Below are 24,021 nucleotides of genomic sequence, written 5' to 3' on the forward strand. Positions count from 1 at the left end.
TTAGCCAGAGGAGCCCATGCTAGCCTTGTGCTGTATATGCACAGCCAGCAAAAGCAGTGACAAAAGCGGTGCATAGGAGACAGGTAACTAGAAGAAAATGTTTAATTAGAAGAGGTGGACCGGAAGAAAGAGTCTGAGATCAATATCATGATATTTTTTCTTCATGATGACAGATTATCAGTCCTTTTTTTAACTGGTACTTACTGAAGGTGTTTTTCCTGTAGATTACTCCAGAAGATAAATTTCAATACATTTACCAACCTAGTCTCATTTTATGGCTCAGACACTTGATTCACATAAATGTCCTGGAGTATTTTTTGTATATGTGACAGAGAATCTGTCAGCCTTCTGAGAATCCTTAGTTTAGAAGAGAAGCTGCTATCACTGAGGCATGCTAGTTTCTGTATCTTAATAGTTCATGAGAGATTAAGGTGGCTGAAAAAGCTGCTTTGCTTGCTTTATTGTACTCATGTAAAAGTGTGGGATACTCATTCACAGCCAGAACTACTGAGAAAGATCTCAATATGTGTCTGCTAAAAAAAATTAAGCAACACCTGTATAAAACCACAAGCAACTAGGTGCCTTAACCTTTCTACCAGAGGAAAGAAAAGGCTGATCTGACCACAACTGATGAAGTTGTTCTGGACAAAAAAGTTGTTTCTATTTCATTGGTACAAACTGATATATCTGTTGAGATAGATAATAACTGACAGAGAGTAACTTCCCAGAAAATCTTCTTACACTGTACCCTTCTTACACTGCTATACCATGATGTTTACCGTAACACTTTTACCAAACAACCTATTTCTGTAAAAGGTGCAATCTCATTTAATTTTGACTGGAGTAGGAGTGTTGTTCTTTTCTGTTAAATGCTGTACAATCCTAAGACACAAGTGTAGTATCCCAGCTGTGGTCATAGAAACAACAGAATTATTTTCATTCCGCAGCTTTGTTGCTTGGGATGTGAATGATCAGTAGTTTTCTTGCAGCAGAACATTGCTTTAGAAAAAGTTTATTAGTGTTCCTACTTTTGGCCCGGTATCTATACAAGTCATTTAAAGTGTATCTACGTATAAACATTGTTGTTGCCTCTAAATAAGCCGATGAGGAGACTGACTCACTAGCTAGTCCTTTTCTTTCCTTGATATGAAATCACCCTCTGTGATACAGGCTTTCCTGAGCCAGAGTATTCCTAAAAGAAAATTCTGGGTGCAGTGCCATTTCAAGGATGGTTACTAATCCCAGAGTTGAAATTGTTGGAATTGTCTTCCCTTCCTCCTCTAAAGTAAAAGCCTTCTTTGTAAAAGCAGCCTTCAAAAGGAGAGTTGATGAGTCAGGCTATCAACTATGAATAAACCACTGACATTGGGGAGCTGACTCTGATTAGGCTTCATTTAACAGCAGTGAAAGGATTTATGCAGAAAAGAGTTTTTCACACAGCTCCAATAATGCTTCATCAGGAAGTGGCCTGTAACTTAAAAAAAAGTAAACCAAGCATTTAGCAGTGATCTCAACATATCTTTGCCTGAACAGTGCTTACATTTTCAAGGGGTATTATTTTCATGTTTTTTCAGACAAAGCTTTTACAAGTAGATTTATGGAGCATAAAACACTGGCAAATTGTTTCAGATAATCTTTTCATAGTTTTACCTTTTTTTAGTTTATTCCTTAGAGTAATGTTTTCACAGCTGTGCAGTTGTGGCACGGTGTTTGTGTAAGACTTGACAGAATTATGTTTTATTGCCATACCGTTGTGCAGATTGCATTTAAAGGTATGCATACACAGCCTAGGTATCTGGAATTATTTTGAAACAAGCAACCTAGGTAATGATAGAAGTGTGGTTATTGACCGCCAGTTCAGAGTTCAGTGCAGGCAAACTGAGGAGCATTTATTCAACTTCTGGTTCTGATTCTGAAGCCTGCACTGGCTGCAGCTATAACAGGATATGATCTACTCATTTTAAGGGTAACCTGGCCACATATCTGTCCATGCCTGCAATTTTTTTGGTTTTTTTTTCATGTGCATTTTATGGATCCTTCATTCCCAAAGGCCAAAGGAATCCCTAATTTCACTCTCAGATTTAACTCAGTGTGGGATGTGTCTGCCTTAGGCAGTTGGACAATGTTTCAGGCTAAGATAATTGCCCTCAGTGCTGTTTATGAATAGTGGAATGAAAAAGGCTATTCCACAGGTCAGTGCATCTTGTGCTGGAAAATATGTCCCAATGAAGTCAAAGTTCTTTTGCTGTAGGAGTGCCTGTTCCTCTCCACTGAGGAGAGGTCTAGCATGACAAGCAGATACGGATATCTGAGTTTTAGACATTTGAAGAGAGATGTATCACACAATGTGTCTGTAATACAGGTTCATGGGGTCACAAGTCCTGTCAGCAAACCTGCTCCAGAATGGGCTCCTGTCTTCATGGGTCCTGCCAGGAGTCTTCTCCAGTGCCAGCTTTCTGTGGAGTAGCTGCCTCCTTCAGGCATCCACCTGCTCTAGCATGTGGTCCTTCACAGGCTGCAGGTGGATCTCTGCTCCACCATGCTCCATGAGCTGCAGAGGCACAGCTGCCTCACCATAGTACACACCATGGGCTGCAGGGGAATCTGAGCTCAGGCACCTGGAGCAACTCCTGCCCCTCCTTCCTCACTGGCCCTGGTGTCTGTAGGATTTTGCTTTCACACATTCTCACTCCTCTCTTGGCTGAAATTGCTGCTGTGCAGTAACTTTTTCCCCTTTTAAAATCCATTATGCCAGAGCCACCACGATTGCTGCTTACAGGCTCAGCCTTGGCCAACGCATCCATCTCGGAGCCGGCAGGCACTGGCTCCACTGGACATAGGGGAAGCTTCTGTGAGAGCGTTCTCACAGAACTGCCCCTGTAACCCCCTTGCTGCCAAACACTTGCCGTGCAAACTTAATGCAATAGTCTTCTGACTTGAATGTTTTATAAATTTGGATTTGACTTTTTTTTTTTTTTTTAGTTTCATCAAATAAAATTGCAATCTTGTTTTAAATACTCAGTGAATATGAATACCCATGGTATTTCCAGCCAACTCTTAGGTCATCTTTCCATGTTCCACAACAGGGGTGAAATTTAGAGTAGGTTTTGATATTGACTGTTTAATGTTAGCAAATTTATTTTGGGAGAAAAAACCCACCTCAAGATAGTATGCTCACTTAGAACATCCTTCCTAAAGTTCATAAGAAGTGTACCAAGAAAGGGAATTTGCCTCTATCTCTTACTCCATTAAAAAAAAATGGTAAAATTTAATATTTGTTGAGGATCACTTGTTTTAATTACGCCCTATATTTGTTGGCAATACATGTAGTGCTATCTGTGGCATGATACAATTTCTGTGTCAAAGCTCCATGCTTCATTTGTTCTTGCATCACAGGAAATACTTTCTTAGCTATCTTTACAAGCTGATGGGTGGTGGCTATTTAATTTTATGGAAGGATAGTGTGTTTCATGAGAGAACTTCATTGAGTCAATATGATTCTGAAGTGGTAAAGCAAAAGCCAAAAGGGCAGAACTCCTAGTGGGTTCACATTTTACTAGAGCTCCATGGTCCCATTATGTTCAACATAGTGTGCAAAGGCAGCTGTATCTGCAGTTGAACCTCTGGGATGCGTGAAGTGTAATTAATGCAGTTGCACCAATTCTTTTTCTGTAGCCATTCTCATGTGCCTTGGTTTTTGTCTCCAGATCATCAAAGTGTAATGGTTGTTATGAATAATTCTGTAGAGATACAGACTTATAACATTATCTGTTTATAAATCATGCATACCAGAATATTAATCACACCCTCGCCCTGGGCAGAGGAACAAGTTTAATCACCTTTTATCTGGTTGGTGTCTGTCACAGGCAGATTACTCAGAAATGTGTTCTGGGTTGCCTGTGCTGCAGCAGCAGAGCATAGTTGCTCCTCCAAGGCACGCGTTGTTATGAAAATCACATAAATCCCATATGGGGCCATACTGACCCCTTTGCTTAAACCCATTTCATGGAGTACACACAAGCTGCATTCCTTTAATGTGATGTTATTTAGTGAAAGCTAAGAAAACCACAGGAGGATACGTAAGTGACTCTAACTTGTGAATCAGCAGGGTTTTCAAGGATCCCTGAGCCGCAACAGAAACCGAAAACTTGTAAGTCTTATAGGAAAATGGCAGTGTCAGTTTTGCCACTGAGAGAAATTACAAAGAGGAATGTGCATGATATAATGTGTTTTAGGTGCAGTAACTAACCCTTTCTAAATTATTTGATTTTTTCTTTTAAAGGCTCATATCTAATTCCCTCTTCTTCAATTGAACCAACCAGCTGTGCAAACCTAGGAAGTCTTTGCCAAGGTAAGAAACCCAGATCCTTTTCACAGTTTCATCTTTGGGAAATCCTTATTTGCCTTGGTGTTTTATTCCATTTCTTTTTTTATTATTGTTTATAAAAGGGCGAGTGGCAATAAAATATAGCAAGGAAAGGAATTATTTAGTCTCATCAAGTATGTGGGTGTCCTGTACATAAAATATGTGGAAAAAATGTGATCATTCCCTTGATAATACATTTTCCAAATAGTCTCCATTATATCAAAACTGAATTAACTGACTGCTTTCATTTCTTTTTTCATGTCTTTTCCTCTTGCACATTTCACAGTAAAATATTAACCAGTATAAGTAGCAGGTAAATCTGAAAAAAAAGAGCGTATGTAAATAAAATAACAAGCTTTTATTCAGTTGGGGTTTTTTTCAATAAGCTATTTTGAGGCTAGATGCTTTGAGATTAGCAGGTAAAACAATTACCATCAAACTGCAAAATTCAGCAGCTTTTAGAGAAAGAAATACATGCTACAGCACTTAGTGATGGGTTAATAATGTAAAAATCACCACATGTAAAAATTCATTAGGTGTTTTTAAAGATCAGCTCAGTTGAATGCAAGGAATGGGTGAATCCTACGGATTTCCATGTCACATGAATCAATGGGCATGCAAGGATGGTTACTTTGAATTGTTTTGCACAGATGCTGAAGTTCCATAAAAAGTGCTTGACATGAGCAACATCAACCCATTTTCACAATGCCTTCATGAACACAGGCCTTACAATGTGTTGGCATGCTATGTTGAACTTTAATTACAGCAGCAACTACACCAAAAATACCTAGCTTTTTAACCCCTTTCCAGCTGAATGGTTGAAGATAGAGACAGGAGAGAATGAAATAGAAGAGGAGAACAAGAAATCTCAGAACTCTTTCAAAACCAACATTTATAAGGAAATGGATTTAGTTTAAAAATAAAAGGAAAAATGCACTCTGCTTGGAAAGCCAGTAAGAGATCTAGATTAGTTTTCAGTGTACTTTTCCCATATTTTCCTGAGGTAAATTTGGTTCAGGTTCTTGGAGCATATTGTACTGGTCTCCACAGGGAAAGTGAAATGCCATTAAATGTCCATAATCAGATTTTAAACACTAGTTTTCAGGCATCGTACTCACAAAGCATAGTGTGATCTAAATGCTACTACTGAAATAGTTTGGGTAAATGACACATCCACAATTATCCAATATTAGTCTTTTTATATGTAAAGGGTACCACTGTATAAATATTTCGTCCATTCTTTTGGAAGATCTCTGAGTTTTTTCCTCCAGTAAAATGGCATGGTATGAAACGGAGAGAATGTCCTTCATAACATCAGCTAATATGGCTGCAGAAATGGACACACTTTCAGCTAAACGAACCTCCTTTTCTAAAAGTCTCATCCTTTGTCCCAGCTTTATTAACTTGTCTAGTAGTAGATATTGCCTCTGATAAAAGATGCTGCCTTTCAAACTTGCCTTCTTAACTTCTTAGACCATCAATAAGGACTTCAATAAAGACTATGAGTATTTTCATGAAGGTAATACTCTTTCCTTCTCTAAAAAGTGTTTGATAAAGTGTCCCTTGTGTTCAGTTTGGAGTAAGATGCTGGATCAGGTTTATCCCACTCAGCACCATCATAATTATTGTCATAATTATTGAAAATCATAAAAATATAGCTGTCTGTCTATTTCTGTCAATGCCACAGACTTTGTCTAAACTGAGAGGCCAGTTTGGATTCCTCTGTTTGTTGGGTGTTGTGCAGTAACAACAGTAAAAAAGTTTGTGGATGCCAGGTTATGTCAGCTATGTCTGATGAAAGAACCGATTTCTCCACTATGCTTAGTATATATTTTTGTTAATTAGATGCCTCTTTAGCATTGGCTGGAAGACACAATGTGTAAGAAGCCTTGTAAATTATTCTTCAGACAATATATATAAATCCATGAAATTTCAGAGCTCTTTCTATATTTCAAGGTGCCACTTTATATGCTCACTTTCCCAGTTAGAATCTGTTTGTTCCAATGTCCAACTTTTCCTTCTCTTTCCCTAATTTCCTTGTCTCACTGAAACCTGAACACAAACCTGCTCCCTAAACTGTGATGAGTTTGTGACTTTTGGACTCAAAAGATAGATAAATGAACCCAGCAAAACATAAAAATGTGATTTCTTGCCAAAATATAACTCCTTAACCTTCCTAGGTTGATTCTTGGTCAAAATCTTCCAAAGCCACGTGACACTGGGAGATTTTACCATACCAACCTTCAGATTTTAAATAAAGGTTTTCAGGAAAAAAATCTATCAGTGACTGGATTTGCATTCCCTGGGAGTTACTGAACAAAACTAAATTATTTTGCAAACCATTATTTGAAATTTTATTGGCATGATCTTTGAATTCTTCTAGCACATATACCCTCCCCGTCCATGGTGGGGGAAATTTGCAGCTTTGGCTCCTCCTTCTAATTTTGAAAAGTGTTCAGCTGGTTCTCTGGGATTTTGTAGAGTGACTCCTGTTAGTGTCAGTGGGAACAGCACATCTAAGTTTCTACATAAAGCTTTCAAAAGAGATATTTTACTTCACCTGTTCCAAGTCCTATTTCAATTCTCTTCATTGTTTTAAGTTCAGTGGAGTTAATTAAATCCTTACATGAGTGTTTTAGTTTCTCATTTGTTTGTCATATTCAGTCTTTGAGGAGAGGCAGCGATTCTTTTCACAAGCAGCCTTCTAATGCATGCATCTTAGAACTTCTCCATTTTCTGGTCTTCACACAACCAGGGCTCTCATGAGAGGATTCTGAGTTTATGAAGGGAGTGCAGGACTGATCCTGCAAAATTCCCGCTAAAGTCAGTGCAAGTGAAGATTGCAGGATTGGGGCCTCAGTTTATATCTGTTCAAGACTTTGTACAGAAAAAATAATGTGTTTTTTTAACATTTACGGCATTGTGTGTAGATGGTTTCATTTTACATTGTCATGCATTGTTCCCATTTTGTCTTACCTTATTAACATTCATATTTCATTCAAGTTCACCTCTTTCTCATCTTTATTACCAGCTACTGTAAATGCTACTACTCCTACACCACCCACTGTCACCACTAACATGCCCGATACTAATAGAAAAGATAAGCCAAACAATGGTAAGAAATCCTGTGTTACATTTTTCCTTGTACTGTGTCTAAAGCAAATTTGTTGTATTTTAAGGTGTGTTTTTCCTACCATCATAATGTCAGGGGTCATGTCTCAGTTCTGATCTCATTTACACTGAATAAATCAGGACTAAATCTCTGGACCAGGTCAGAATGGTGCAAATGAGAGCAGAACCAAACTCAGTGTTTATTTGTTTCATGTTTATCTGGCTCTTCTGTGAAAGGGACTAACTTTGTGTCACCCATTGCATTTAACAATGAAAGAGCAAGGGAAAGGAGAGGGATTTTTGGAAAGGGTCCTAAAAGAACCATGCTGTTGAAGTGTTTTGAGGCTGCAGATTGTCAGACATTGTGTAGCTCCTGCTTGTGCAGCCAGGGTGGTAGTATGCTTGGATTGTCTGTTCCTCACTAGTTCCTCGCCATTCCTCAGGCGCAGGAGCCAAGTGGAACCATTCCTATGGAGCAAAGCCACTTCCACTGAGTCAACAGAAATCTTTCCACTGACTTAAAGAAGAGCTGGGTTGGACTTTGCTAGGGAAAATGTTGGCAGTATCAGATATCGTTTACTTTTCATTTAGAAAGATTAAGGGAAAAAATAAGGTAGTAAATGAACCTATTATTAGCACAGGAGTAAAGCCAGGATTTCTTCTGAGGCTTTCTCAAATTCTGTGATATCACTGTCTCCTAAAGACAGGGCATAATTTTGTGAAGTGCTGCTAAAATATTTATTAGTTTGTTAAAGTTGGTTGTTAAACACAGAGATAGATTTTGCCAATTTTCATCACAGGCTTAAATGTATATTTTTTTAAAAGATTTATTTTTTCAGTGTACTCCTAAGAAATAAATTAGAATCTGGGTGGGGTTTGTGGTTTGGTTTTTAGGTTGCTTTTTTTTTAGTTGGATTTTTTTTCCCCCCAATCCATTAGTTGTTACTGTAGGATTTTAAATTCTTGGAGTATTTTTTCTCTTGACAGATCATTTATTGTACACTGGCAATCACGCAGTACAGTAAAACAATGTGAAAGAATTTATCTGAATCCAGACTTTTTGGTTTTAATAAGCTGTAGAAGTAAGAAGAAAATACTGAAAATTTCTTCCAAATACTGTTCGCTTCCTTTTTGTGGAGCCACTCACAAATGTTCACCATGAGCAGTTAACTCTGATTTTTTTAACAACAGAATGAACCAAATCTTCTTAATATTCATAAAAATTGGACAATTGAGTCCTTTATCTAGCTTTGAAAGTCCCAAGAAAAAGTAGAAAGACTATGAAAATAAGCCAAGTTCACTTACAGTACAAGCAAACTAAGTTTTCACTCAGCTAACGGGCATCATTTTCCACTCTTGGTAAGTTGATTCTTAGACCAAGAACAGACAGCCAAGAACAGAGAGTTAAGTTACATATATTTTCTTTAATCCATTAACTATGTGGCTTGCTACACACAGACCTGCAGGAATTCAGACTTCCTGCTACAGTTATCTTCAGAATGAAGAGAAATTCACCTGAATTTTCTCATTCACGACCACAGTGGCAGCAAGAATCTAAGATAGAAGGGATCAAAACAATAGGAATTATCTCAACTCCAATTATTTGGCCAGTGAAGCAAAGGCCTCTGCATTTCAGTAAAAATTCAGCAGGTGATAACCCAGAGGAAAAAAACCCATACAGCTTGTTCCTTCCAACTTTGTCCACACCAACTTCTTCTGAGGAGACCAGCAACAAAACCTTGTCTGCTTTTACAGAAAACATCACCCTAGATAATATTGTAAGGAATCATTTGCCAAATGAAAATACTTTGAATTATTCTAGAAGTCCTTTCCATGGTACTTCTGGCGCAGCAGATGCAGTTACAGAGTCACCTGTGAATGCAGCAGTTCCTCTTCTTCCCAGCAGAAATCCTAATGCAGAGCTAGCAAGGACTTTGGCAAGTAGGCTCCATCATTCCTACTCTGAGCCAGCATTCCGCTCTCCCGCTAGCAGCAGCAGCAGCACTGCTTATGAGCACAAAATAGAAACTCTGCAGATTTCATCCTCCAAGAGCGACACAAACAGTTTCATGCATACAAGCAATGTCTTGGAGCCTGTGAACTGGTGGAATGAGCCTGTATTTCATCACCATATCACCTCTGGCGTTCAAAAAGACAGACATCATTTTCTTTCTAGCTTGTCTATATCACCTACAGATGAGAAACCACCATTCCAAAAAAGTAGGTTAGATTTGCTAGACTTGGCACCTGAAAACTTTTACCTGGAAATGATAGAAGACAGTGCTGACAAAGAAATGTTTTCTACGCTAGCAGCAAACAGTGCATTTCAGTTTAGAAAATCCATGCACATTAAGGAACATCACTCAGGAGGCGTTACAGATTTAACCTCTGTGGAGATTCTACATGCAAAACCAACAAGTTTTTTTCAGAACATGAAAAAAACATACACAAAATTTATGCATGACAGCCAACTGACAAATTCAGTCCAAGGACACAGTAGAGAACTACTAACATTTTCAGCCTTTCTGGCAGAACCAGGCTGGACAAGCTCAGCGTTTAAGCATGTTGTAACTACCCTGCATGTTTATCAACAGCCCTTGACTGACACATATTTGAAAAGTGACAGCATATTTACATCTAGTAGCAATTATTGGTCTTATTATTTACAGCATTCATTACACTTTCAAAATCCAAGTGAGACCCTCAGAAATGGAGCACTGGAGAACAAATTAGATGCATTTCATGGTAGTAATGAAAATGAACAGTCAGCTTTTTCCATTTTAGAGCCAGAGAACACTAATCCAGTTGCTGTCTCCTGGGACTCAGATTACTTGGAATTTCCAACAAAATATGTAGATATTTCCCCCTCTTTAAGACCACGTTTCTGGACTGTTTCCCATCACTTGAAAGAAGCATCTCAAGTGTTTTCTGGAGAGCCATCAGAAAAATTCTGGCTTTCATTTAATAAACTGCTTTCTTCCCCAACACAGAGATTGCTGCCCATTAGTTTATATGCTAAGTCTGACAGTATCTCTGAAGAAACCTCTGCCATTAGATTTTTTGGTCACGAAGCTGAAGAAATTAATTTTTCCAGTCATGTATCAACTTTGGAAACACAAGTCTTTAGTTCATTTATTCCAGGCAGTTCAAAGAGAATTTCAGAAAGTAATGGCAGGTCAATATCACAATTGCCGTCAACAATGAAATTTGCACATCTAACTGTGACTTCCAACAGTGAATTTGATTTTGATTTTCCTTTCCCTTCCAAAATGTCTCATGAGCTTAAAGAGGATTTATATTTACCTTACATTCAACCCCCTGTGTGGGCACAAGTATATCCTTTTGATCAGGTACTTGAAAACTCTGCAGATAGTTTGCACATGCAAATTGGAACTGACATAGTAAGTGATCAAACTGACATGACCTTCCTGAACAATAGCCATCAGCCTGTTTCTGTCTTTCTAGCACATTCAGGAACCCAGCCTTCTTGTTCCAGGGATAGCCAAGCTCCTTTCTTGATCAGTACACTTGGGACTGAGGTTACTTGGATAGTTGAGAGTTCGATAGGCAGTACAAGAACACACAGAACACCACAGACTAAGAGTCTTCTGGAGAATGACACTATTAAAAATACCATTGATAAACCAAGAAGTAAAATTCAAAAAGATGCAGGTATTTTTTTAAAAAACATCAGTTTAGTGAGTTCTGACTTCCTTCCAGTGTCTTTAGAATTAAGGCCACTTCTTCATTCAGACTCCAAATTCAGAGACAGAGTCCCTTCTAACAGCTATTCCACACCTCCACTCCCACAAAGTTTTCAGAACCATCTTGATACAATTTCTCCAAGCCTACTCCCTCAGTGGGATGTAGAAGAGTTAAACTTGCCAACAACAGAAACACCAAGAAATTATCTAAGTGTTTTAGGACAAAACTCCACTGAAAATCAAGTGGACCGTCCAAGATACCCTCTCTGGGCAGTAGAACAAGAAACCATTGACAATAATAAAGACATAAGGGATTTTGCTGTTCTGACATCAACAAACATACTGAGGCTTTTTGAAAGGAATTCAGGAGAGGTGTATGGATCCTTTAGCAGGAACAGAGGAGCAATGTCTGTCATAACTAGTGCCTTGGATTTTGAAAATGCTGATTATGGACATTTTGCAAATCTCTCTTCTGTTCTGGAGTCATCAAGAACTGCAATAATGAATGATTTGGTACCTCTGCCATCTTCATCTAGAAGAGTTTTTATTCAGCACAAAGAGACCATCTTGACAGGCACTCAGACACCAGCTGCAGCAGCCATCCATCACTCTCTCATGCAGATCCAAACATCACTTTCTTCTGTGCTGTACCATGAGTCATCAGTTTCAGCCCATGTTTATTCCTTGGCCAATTTACCATCTGGGACGAGCCAAAACACCACCTCTTACCCACCACTGAAGCATCTGATTAGCTCTGCTGCAGTCCTCTTGCCTTGTTTGTGTGACTCCTTCACTGAGCTGGGCTGCCTGTGTCGACCTGGGTTCCACTACAGTATGTCACGCCATTAAGTTAGATGTAGAAAAAAACCCAGATCATCTTCTCTATTAGATATTCAGTTTGTAGACTGAATGTAGAAGTAGCTGTCTTTTGTCCTTTAGATATAAGACCATTTAGCATATCAAGGTGTTTTGGAATAGTAATATAATTACAGTAGAAGGGAATTTGTAGCATCTTAGGGATAGTAAATGTCATTAATGTGTTATTTCTAATATTTGTGTACTTCTCTAAGACAGCTCTCATGAGACTGTGAGGATAATATATTGATTTCCATGTATTTTATATCATTTAATGCCAATGTATTGTTTGGGGTGTATGAATGTTTTAACTTACATATTTTTGAGGATTTCACTTTCAAAAATTAAAGTGGGGAGGGTTTTTTACTAAATGTTTAGATAATTTTCCTAAGAGAATTTTAAAAAATACATTTGGTTGATGACTATATTTTTTGTAGTTGGTGGTGGATGTAGGGAGCATTGTTTTCCCGGCTATTGTTTCCCTTTTTTTTTTTTTTTTTTTTTTTTTTTTTTTTTCAAATTTTCTTTGGCTACTTTTCACCAATTTTATACTCTTTTTTTTTAAAGCATTTTGGGGTTGGTTTTCAACTGTTTAATTTGAAGAGGGATAAATAAGTTTTAGATTTTACTGTCTGCTACTGCAGTCTCCTGAGAGTATTTTAAAATGCAGATTAGTTCTTGTTCTTTTTTTGCCTCATTAAAACATGCTTTGGGTCACCATCTGGTGGAGATCTTGAAGCTATTGCTTAGTTTGATTTTTAGCATACTTTCCATATGCCTATATTAAGGTGATTTTGTTACTATACATAATTATCTAAGTAAGGTTATAATTAGATATATAATTATATATGAGCTTGTGAGAGTACATATAATGCACACTTTCTGTATGTGTGTATCTGTGTGGCACGTATAAAAAGTACATTACAGATTTAAAATTGAATATGTGTTTATCCAGAGATATATACATATAAAGGACATTCAGGTCTTGCAAGAGTTTTTAGTTTGCCCAAAGTCCAAATTTCTACTTCCAAAGACTTAATTTTTAAATCTTTTTATTATTATTATTATTTGTAACTCTCACAGTAATAATACACTAAAGTACATTTTCAGATTAAAATATGCACCAAATTTGTGTGCCTCCTCAAAAAAGACAGTAAATTAAAATGAAGTTCATTCTGCTCATATCAAAAAATTCATCATAGCTTTCCAAAGAAAGTATCTAGTAAACCATCTTCTTTAGTGTTTTATCATAAAGGAATTTTTGTACCAATCTCAATGTTCATATAATTAATTCCATATTGTAAAGAAAGAACAATACTCCAACCGTTTCATTAATTGTAACCAATGCATGCACACTTAATTTGGAAAATACTGACTTCAATTTTTTTTCCAGATGCCTTATTTTCAAGCTCTTGTATGATAATTATCTATGAAGTTGTAAAATTATGACATTTGCTTCACTTAGAATAAAAGGGCTTTTCTTTAGATTCCAAAAGATAGAGCAGTTCCTTTCCAATGAGAGACAGAAAGGGATTTCTGTATAATTATTTTCATGTCCTGCTCTGTCCTATGTAAGATTTACATAATATTATATAAATGCATGTGTCTGTGATCAAGACCCACAACCTTGGTAACAGCCCAAACCCAAGCAATGCCACAAAAGCACATACATGCAAGTGAATTGATCCAGAACTTCTTAAACCTCCCCCACATCCTGGGAAATTTTACCCAGCTAGAGCTTACAGAATGTTTAGTAGCTTCATGAAAAAAAATAGACTTGTGGAAAGTACAGACTTTTAACACAGAGCATAACTATGAAATGAATTGATGTTATTTATTAGATGTGAAATCTTGTAATGCTGCCTACCCACTCATGAGCTTAAAGAGAATTTATATTTACCCAATGCCATTTCAAAACAGTTTTCTGAATATAAAATTGCACTAAGCCAAGTGTTACACATTTTGTGCCTGAAAAATGGTTTGTTGAGCTGCCAGTTTATAAAGCTCATATGGGTTCTTCTACTGTCTGGCCGTTGCCAAGCCTGAGAGCAAGACTGTACTTTGGAAACAAGAGCTCTATATCCCTTCTTGCACCTAATTCTGTCCTCAGTTACCTTGCTACTTTTAATTTATGAGCTTTATTTGCTCTCATAATATTTAAACTTTAATCTGCAGTGGTTCAATTCTGGAACTTATAACAATATTATAACAATATGCCTAGGAGCAGGATTTATCTGTGTTTACAGATAATAATTTTTTATTAATAATAATTTTTTTTATATTCCTGGCACTGTCATGATCTTGATTTTACACACCACATTAGAGGCATATGCAAAATACCATTTTGACATATGTTGTCTGTGAGTTTCCATGTCGTATTTCAAGTGCCTCTGAAAATACGGAGTGGGGGGGAATTCTTCTCAAAATCACCAGGACCAGTGAGAATGGGTCCAGATCTGCAAGGCTTCTTCATTTCAGACTTTAAATTCTGAGAAGCGTGTGAGGTGGCCTTGTATCTGGGGTTCAGCACAATTTTTATATTAATCATGAAGTTAAAGTCTCATTATTAAAAAGCTAAATTTGATCACTTTCTAACATTACAATGCTGTTTTTAATGGACAGGTGGGCTATTCTACAGGATATCTATAATTGTCTCTAGTCTCAACCCCAACTCGGTGTCAAAAGTACATGATGTTGTTGCAGAATGGGTAAGTTAACTTTTCTTTCCACTGTGATTACATACATGAATCTGGCTTATTACTGTTATCAGTTGGAAAAAAAAGAGACTACCAAAAAAACTGTTCACATGTGTTCTCCAAATATCTTCTTTTATTGATTTGTTCAGTAATAAATTCAGGTCTAGATGGGGCTCTTCATCACTATGGATAGAATTTAAAATACCTGCACTATACTAGCTAGCTTCTTAAGAAATGTAGATACTAGGTGAGATTTTGGAAAGTATGGAGAAATCAGAATTGTCCACCAAAAGGGGTACATGTCTGAGTTACAACATCACTATACAGGACAAAAACTTTCTCCCGAAGCTCTGTTGTGGTTATGAAGCTATATTTTTGCAAAAATCATAGAAACACCAGGCAGTATTGATTTGTGTGAGGCAATAAACTTTTCCAATTTTTCCTAATGTTTGCTGCTTCAAAAGTTTTCTGCCATACGTCTGTTGCTGAGGTTTCTAGTAGTCACTGCTTTTTCAACCAGTTTTAGCAGACGTAAGCTCCTCTCTGGGTGAGGGATTCTTGAAGTTCTTGCCTCTAAAAGTTCTCCTTGTCTGAATAAAGATATTCTCTGTCCTTTTTGACAGTTCACCTAGTCCCACTTACACAGTTTGTAAAACCTTTTTAGTAACTACTTATGGGAAAATACGTTATCATGAAATATGGCTATTATTCTTTATTTTTCATTTAATAAGCCTGGAGATTTCAGCTATCAGAAGCTAAAAAATCCATAAACCAGGATGTATATATATATATATGTATGTATGTATGTATGTATATATATATAGTAATCTACAAATATGTCTCTTGCCGGAAAGCTGAGAAGCTGTTGAACACTCCAGATAAAGAGTACAAAGGTCTGAAAAGGTCATCGTGAGTTTGAAGACTTTCAGGTGAAAATTTAGCTGGTAGTTTTTTCAGTAAATCTATTCAAAGTGTATCTGAGAATTTTAGATGTGGAAGAGAGTGAGAAAAGGAAAAAGTCAGGATCCTGTGCACTCACCTATTCACTGTTATGACCTTATACAGATTTCCTTCTGTCTACAAAAAAGCCACATCTCTCACTACCAGTTGTACAACAATCACCTCACTGAAAAGTGAGTGTTCTCTTTGCTTTGCAGAACTGAAGGGGATTGCTCAAGGGGCAGAAAGATGAAATTCTAACTCTGCTTTAAGCAACAAAGAGCCCCATTAACATCTTGCCATTCACGTGATCAATGTCTTCCTGTTTTTCAGCTGAATCGTACTTTCCAGAACTGGAATTACACTGTGTATGTGGTCAATATCAGGTAAATTAAGGAGGAAGATATTTATGCTGCATTCAGTTGGAGAATGAATCCACCCTAACTAATGTCTGTTTCTTTAACAGCATCCACCCTGCCTCCGTAAGAGAGGGAGCAAGACAAAAAAGAAGTATTAAAAGGTAATATTTTGAGAGACATTTTCTCAACAGAGAGGACAGCTGCTATTGCAAGTGGCTTTACAACAGGCTTTATTATCTATTATTGGATTCTTTGCCTATTATTTGGCATATGCTGCAAGTCTGTTAATATATGACTGCTGGCAATCTCAGTGTTCTGTATGTTCTGAGAAACCTAATACTGGTTATCATGTTTGTTTTGGTTTAAACCTATTGAGCTTTAAACCCAAACAGGTAACTTTTTCAGAGCTCAGGTTTCATCTGTCACAAAACTGAATAGATACAGGATATTATTTAAGTTGTACAACACACCCAGCTTTCTTTAGCAACAAGCTTTGGAACACTGGTATCTGTCCTCTGTCTCTGCATTTGTTCTCTTGAACCAGACACTCTTGAGTTAGTAGACATCTTACTAGATGGAAAACACTGAAAATCATGCTAGAATTGAAAGTTAAACGAGTGTGAGTTAAACTATTTACCATATGCTCTCATTTCCTGACTTCTGCTGGGCTTGGAGGCGCTGGAGTTGGAACGACCTCAAAGGCAGCCAGAGAAAGTTAGATGGGTCACACCCCCCTGAAAATCTGGCCTCCATGGGCTTCTTTGAAAGCATCAGGCTGATTTCTGAGGGATGTCTGGTGAGGGAGGGAATCTTAGGACCAAATTAGGGAGAGGAACCAAAACATTATTAGTCTTGTGAGGATGGGGCAATAAGTGGGTATGGGATGCATCTGTTTGCAGTGTAGGCGAAAGTCTTGTTAAGAAGACTTCTAACTAGTGATTCTCGAGAACTGCCATGATAATGGCAGTAAAAATTGGGCTTTTTAACATCAGAGATAGCCCAATATTCCCAATTTACCATCAGGAAGTAATTAGTGGTGCTTCCAGTTTTCAGGAGTTTGCCTAGACATGAAAAGATCTGTAGAAAGGTAGTATCTCCTTCCCACATAGCCACAGCAGAAAGACAGCTTTTATTGGCAAAACCTTTTAACTGGTACACTGTAAGCCCAGTCTCTGAATGGGCTATTTTGCTGCTTGACCTACATTTATAGTGGGGTGTAGTGATGTGGGTAGGGGTTTTTTTCACACTTCTAAATGATATGGTTTTGCCAGCAAGGTCTTTCAAGTGGAGACCACACCTCAGGTCTTAACAACAATCCAAGACTGCTGAGGAATGTAAACCTTTCCCCATCCTTATTCCTGAATTTTTTTATGCATCTAGCAGCTGAGCTCTACACCTGATTTCTTCATGTCTCACCTTCCCACCATCCTGCCCTCTGGTTTTTTTTCTTCTCCATAGTCTACTAAAAAAAAAAAGTTTGAAGAGGCAGAAACTATTTTAGTAATTTCTCTTTCCCTTCCCTTTCCTTTCCCTCCCTTTTTGACATTCAGTGAATATGCCACTAAATTACTTCTCATAATGTATTACTCTTATGGGGAAGTAACCCTATCTCTATTTATTTTGTTCATTATGTGTAATTTCAGGGGCAATGGAATTATGTGTTCATAATATGTCATTTTTCAAGGGAGGCCTGGTCTAATGAGAAGCTAGTCTTCTCGTGGGCTCTAGTGCATTTTGTGTCAAGGTCAAATGGCATTTTTTCATCAGTCTGAATAATTTAGTATAAATTGTGGTCATGTCACACCAAATTTTAATGCTCTCCAAATAATCAGGAGTATTATACTGTGAATGTTTTCTTAGAAAACAAAACAAAAAAAACTCCAAAAAGACAAGTCAAGATCCTGTTCAACCTAGAAACCCAGATGGGGTAATGCAAGGATAATTAAAAATTTAAGTGAGCTACAGGATATGTGACTAACAAAAATTACTTTTTACACACTGTGTATGTACATGTACATATATATAAATATATATACACATTATTTTCTGCCTTTTTTCATATAGCTTTCATGTCTTGAATACATTTTCATGCATCGTTTACCTCTTTCAGAAGAAACATTTCAGAAAACTTGGTTGAAGCATCTTTAGGTGTTAGGTTTTCTGTGTGTATATCTATGCTTGTGGCATCCCTCTTCTGAAATCAAATCAGTTTCCCAGTAATCTTCAATGTTCCTGGATTTACTCACCAGTTCCTTACTTCTTTGAGATTCACACATCTCTTTCTGAATTTTATCGGGAAGAAATCTGTTGAATTTCTGAAGATCCATAAAGCAAAACATTTTTCCTACTGCTTCTGGATAATTGTTGTCAAGATTCTTTGTTAGACTTCCTTGGATTTTTCCTGGATAGGATTCTCAGCAAATCCTACAAGAATCTAGGGTAATGCTTGAGAGTATAAAATATTAACAGTTTAGAAGTTAGAAATTCTAAATACCTGATGGAAGTACTAGTAATTCCTGACTGCCTAGGTGATTCACTGAAATTTTATGGCTGAATTCATGTAAGTTGCTCACAGTGTGATTTCATGCAGTTACTATTAATTTAATGTTCCTATAAATTATCTCTGTGAAAATTTGCCCAAATATTTTCTTATTTCATCATTTTAGATAGTCAAGGATAAGTCTGTTGCAGACTTAGACATTCTACTATTTCCCTTAGTTTTTAAGTACTTCTTATTCTGTTTACCTTTGTGTTAATCTAAACAGAAATTCAAGTAAATCCACAGTTAAAATTTAAGACCTAACACAGAAGTATCATGGCCTTAACTTTAACTTTTCCAAAAGTGAACATAATAGTCTTAACTCGTAACTCACTAAGTCTTACTCTTCTTTTCTGAATTTTCTACAAGATCTTTGATCTTTCTACAAGACCTTTGAAATAAGGTTTCTTATTTCCAAGGTAGTATAATAATTCTTAAAATTGTTCTTTGCAAAGGTTTTTTCTCTCTTTACATGAATTTATTCTTGTCATTTAGATTGCGTATTTTTTTACATTCTTTTTGGATTTGTATTTTATACAGCAGTTTAAAAAAATCCCAAAAACCAGCAAAACAACATCCCTGAGCCTGTTCTATGTATTTTGCTTTGCTCCACCGTTATTTATGACACTGCTTCTTCATCAAGGAGCTTCAGCTGTCTCTCTCCCCACCTAGTCTTCTTGCATGTGAAAGAGAAAGAATTGTTAAAGAGGATGATTCAGAGAAGAAATAGTACCTAGAAGTGGGAGGTAGGAAGCTGGCTTTTTTTGTCACATCAAAAATAGGTGTTTTCCAAAAAAATATTTTAAACTACTGCATTCTGGAGAAGAGAAAAACAAAGTTTTTGAAGTGGATTGTTGCTCTTTCATTGCTGTGAGCTTCATGAGCTGCAGAAATTCAGAGTACACTGTGCTTTATGTAGCAGTGATAAGAGACAGAGTGCCGAGTCCAAAAGTGCGTTATTATCAGCACTTTTAATACTGTGACATCTCTGGATGATGGCAGTATATATCAAGCTAATGGTCAGGTAGATTATTAACTACTATAATAGACAGAATTTTATCAAATCTATATTTGACTTCATGTCAGTGTTCAATTTTTCCTCTGGTTGTACTGTTTCCTCCTCTTAACGAAAGGGCAGCTGTTCAAAATAGACAAGAGTTCGGCATGGACTGTGGATATAGCTATTTCTTTGTCCCCATTATATTTGCACAAACCTTTGAAAGTGAAACCAATTTGTTGATTTTATCCAAGTGAACCAGTTTGTGGATAAACTATAAATGTGTTTGTTTCTTTTGTTAATTCTTTGCCTTTTATGACTCTGCAGCTTTGTCAAAACTTTCTGTGACTGCTGCTGCTGCTTTTCTCAGACAAGTCCTACTGGTCCTAGATTTTGTCAGATGGCTACATAGGGCTGCCTCACAGTAGGGACTTGATCTTTAATGAAGAGTTTAGCTCCCTTGCTTCTTCTTTCTTCTCTTATTTTGCAAGCAATTTTGAGAATTCAGGCCCCAATTAATTTATTAATTTTTCTTCATTTAACATGCAATAAGTTTATGCTTGTTCAAGCTTCCACTGCTTGATTGTCATAGTTTTGTCATAAACTGCCTATTTCCGGTGTTGGTTTGCTCCTTGTATGGGAAACAATATTAATGTTAGCACTGTTAAATATCTCATCCAAATTAAAAACTGTCTGTGTAAAAACTACTAAATCTAAACAAAAATCCCTTGTCTTGGGAATGAAAATAGAGAGGAAAGCAGGAAATCAGAGCTACCCATGCCTAGTCCTACTCCTTTGAAGTCTGTGGGAGTTTTGCCACCCATGTCAGTGAGGCATACTCAGGCTCCTGCATGCTGTAATCTTGGGTGTTGTTTTGCTTAATGGAAAATTTAATGCACTTGGACAAAATGTTAATTAGATTGTGTAATAGTTTTAGACAAGAGTTAGCAAAACTAAAACAGCATAATTTTGCTTTTCTAGTCCTAAGTAAAATATTAGGCTTTTTACATTCTTTGTAGATTACTTCAAATTATTTTTTATGAAATAACTTTGCTATTGTTGTTATAAATGATCTTGTTATAACATACTTGTGATGTCTGTTCCTATTTCAAAAGTTTTCTGGGTTTCTACCAGTGAGATTTTAGGAAGGACTTGGACCTGGCCCACCTCTACTCCCCGCAACTTCAACTTCAGTGTTACTGAGGGTAGTAAGGGACAGCCTTTACCAGGCCTGAGAAATACTTCAAAATGCCACATAACATGTACATTATATGTAATATTTCTGTCTGAAAAACCACCCAAAAAAGCACCAAGTGAAAATCCTCAGGTTTCTCTGCAGTGCCTTGCTGGCATCTTGTGTCCATGACCTGTGAAGAAAGCCTTCATCACAGATGGAAGAATTTGGGACTTCTTTTTGAGTGACTGAAGGATGATCCTTCTTAGTCTCCTGCTGAAGCTTCCTGCCCTTTTCCAGCTTCCAATGACTTCCTTTGTCTTTCCACTGACTTTGACTAGATTTAGCGTTGATCTGACATTGTAAGATGCTGTTTATAGAAAAGCAGTGCATTAGGGAATAGGGAATGGGGGTTTTCTTCATTGTTCCAGAACATAGTGCAAATGTAACCAAAAACTCATTTCAGCAAAGACCAGCTGTTTCATGTGAGGGATTCCAGTCCTTTCTGGTTTGACTCTGCAACATTCTCTAGTAATGAATAGCCTTCATACCAAATTAGCACATATTATAAGTGCTTTCTGTTGAAAAGCCATAGTTGATTGTATTCCCACACCAGATCTGCAAGGAGGAGCAAGACTCAGAGACACAAGCCAAGGCATGAGGCGTGACCACAGTGCTTGCAAAATTGTTCTGCTACAATGGTCATTAACTTAAAAGGAATACTTAGGATGCTTTTATTTTTAGTAGTCCAAAAAGTAGCTGCAATTTTTAGTTTTGTGTCATGAAGTCTCAGATTTTATATTCTAACTATAATATTACCTTCTCCAGGGAAAGGAAACTCTTCATCCTTGACACTTCTGTGTCTGTTATGTCAAGTCATATTTTTTGTTCTCTGTTTTGAACATTTTAATGTATCGCCAAAATCGTCAAAATCACCTCAAGTAAGAGATTATTCCCAACTCAGATGCTTCTGTGGAATGTTTTTTTTCCCCCTCTGCTTTCATACTTATTTCTGTCTTATTCTGTGTGTTTTCTAACATTTTGTCTGCTTTTTGTATTGTATCTTCACTTATGGAACAGTCAGCTCTTTTTTGTTTGTCCAGTTAATGTGAAGTAGTTAAAACTTCACACGTGACTCTGTGGGCCTACCTGTGCTGGCAGTCTTCAGTTATAGCTACCCATCACCACATAGAGAGACAACATAACCATGAGATGAGTAAAGAATTTATGTCGACATTTGAAAACCATTTAAAATATGTCAGGGTAGTCAGCACTGACTTTTAGTGGAAATCCCAGTGACTTTTAGTGGAAAAATAAATTCTGCAAGTATTTAGGTTCTTTAAAACTAGTTCTTTATATTCTTTAAATCAAGTTATACTAACTCTGAAAGAAATTAATAGTGATTTGTGAAACAGTTTGACAACAACAGTAATTCAGTGTTAGTTCAGCCTGTCTAATACAACAGAGAGGAGAAATGTGCATTGCTAACTATCCACTGCATCCCTCCAGGTGCAAGGCAGTGTGTGCTGCAGGGTTGGCGTGGTTTGCTAATCCTTCCTTGGGGCTGCTCACAGGGCACAGCAGCGAGACCACAGCCCGTGTGTAGGCACACTGTCCTGGAATAGCTCTGAGTCACGCTGCCGAAGAAGAAAGCTGGCTTTGTGGTCCGGGCCGTGGCTGCACCACCGCCTCCTGTGCCTCTGATCAGGATGCAGCTTCCAAAATTCCTCTCTCTGAGCCAGACTAGCCCAACAGACCAAGACAAAGTGGGATAGACACTGGTCTTCCCAAGCTTTCCTGCTTGCTCCAGCTGCTGCCATTTCAGTTAAAGAAAAGAGAAACAATCCCTGTTGTATTTATCTACAGCACTGTCCATTTTTTTTTTTATTGTATCCATGGCAGTAATGTTGGCAGTACAGGTAACTGTAGATAATGTGTAATTTGTAATTGATTACTGTTGTGAGGATCTATCTGCCTTTATATGTTACACAGTAAAAGATTGGAAGTTGGATGTAGCAAATCCAGTGACAGCAGCAGAGCATGGCAGCATTGCTATTTATTTGAGTGCAGGCCTACTGTTTCCCAAATTGAGAATTTGCTCTTCACCATTATAATGTTTTTTTTCTGGGATCTGAGTGTGACAAAAGTGGAAGGAAGCATTCAACTTCATATTGCGTCAGCTGTCAAGTTAAAAGGTATTTATTTACCCTGAGAAGCTACCATGAGTCATTCTGAAAAGTTTGTGGAAATTGTTTTCATCGTATTATGGAGGAAGCTCTTATTATGCAGTATACATGACTTGTGCTCTAAGAGTTTCTCAGAAATCAACAGATTGGTTTAAGGGATTATTTTTTATCTGTGTTTCATAATCAATACTTTTCTCTATAATTTTTCAATATAACTGCAACATGTTCTACCTCATCTATCATTATCCTTTCTGTTTTGTTGGCATTATCCTTCCTCACAGATATGGATACTAAATATCATTTTGGTTAGTTGGGAATTCTGAAACAGGCAGCTAAGCAGTAGTGGTGACAGTTCAGAATGTCTGTTCTGCAGCCAGAGTGCTGAGGTAGGGAGTGGCATCAGTATATTAAGTTTTCCTCTTCTGAAGTAAAGGGAATAGGCAGATGATGCCAGAATCTTTTAGGAAAGATGGTTAACTGCCAGGAGACTCTGGGGCTGAAGTGCTGGAGGGCTGAAGGAATTGGCAATCCCGTAGGCAGTTTCCATACTTCTGCTAAAAATAAATGCTGTAATAAATTTTTGTTTGTAACATATCTGAGGTATACAGCAAAAGCCTGCTAATGCATATCCACCCTACTGAGGCTATTTGCCATATACATATTAAACACTCCACAGAGACCAAAGGAATGTTAGGAGGAACTCAGTATCTCTGGGAGCAGGGAAGGAGCGACCTGGCCAGAGATAGTTGGAATTTCTCTGCTAAAATACATCCACTGGGAAAAGAGAAAGCCAAGCCTGCAGGTGGTCACATTTTTGTCTTTCTTCTCCAACAACATGTTACGAGTAAAACAGTGAATATGTCAAGAAAATTAGGCACATCTGGAAAATACAGTTCTGAGCTGTCATCATTGGGATGTCTTTCTGAAAGATTTTTTTAATTGAAGTCCTGGTCTGTCTAGGAAGGAGTACCTGAAAACCCTACTGGCCCTCTTCAGCACCCCTTCAGATTTTTTCTGCTACTCTTCTCCCTGTAGACCACAAGCCCCTTTAGCTCACTGTTGCTTTCTTGTACAGGGGGCTACAGGTGAAAGCAC

At 37.5% G+C, this 24,021-nt stretch overlaps 1 protein-coding gene across 6 annotated transcripts in view; it reads left to right on the forward strand.

Annotated features, from left to right (window-relative positions):
• ADGRG6 (adhesion G protein-coupled receptor G6) overlaps positions 1 to 24,021 on the forward strand; it is a 111,481-nt gene that overhangs the window by 50,399 nt on the left and 37,061 nt on the right. For 5 of the 6 annotated variants that reach the window (XM_083857987.1, XM_083857990.1, XM_083857991.1 and 2 more), the window contains 5 exons: positions 4,283 to 4,351; positions 7,398 to 7,481; positions 14,659 to 14,744; positions 16,005 to 16,057; positions 16,138 to 16,191. In XM_083857987.1, the coding sequence (XP_083714113.1) occupies positions 4,283 to 4,351; positions 7,398 to 7,481; positions 14,659 to 14,744; positions 16,005 to 16,057; positions 16,138 to 16,191 (346 nt within the window). The remainder of the gene's footprint in view (positions 1 to 4,282; positions 4,352 to 7,397; positions 7,482 to 14,658; positions 14,745 to 16,004; positions 16,058 to 16,137; positions 16,192 to 24,021) is intronic. The other variant, XM_083857989.1, reaches the window with a different exon arrangement.

Source organism: Zosterops lateralis, assembly GCF_965231275.1.
Source record: "Zosterops lateralis genome assembly, chromosome: 3".
NCBI lineage: Eukaryota > Metazoa > Chordata > Aves > Passeriformes > Zosteropidae > Zosterops > Zosterops lateralis.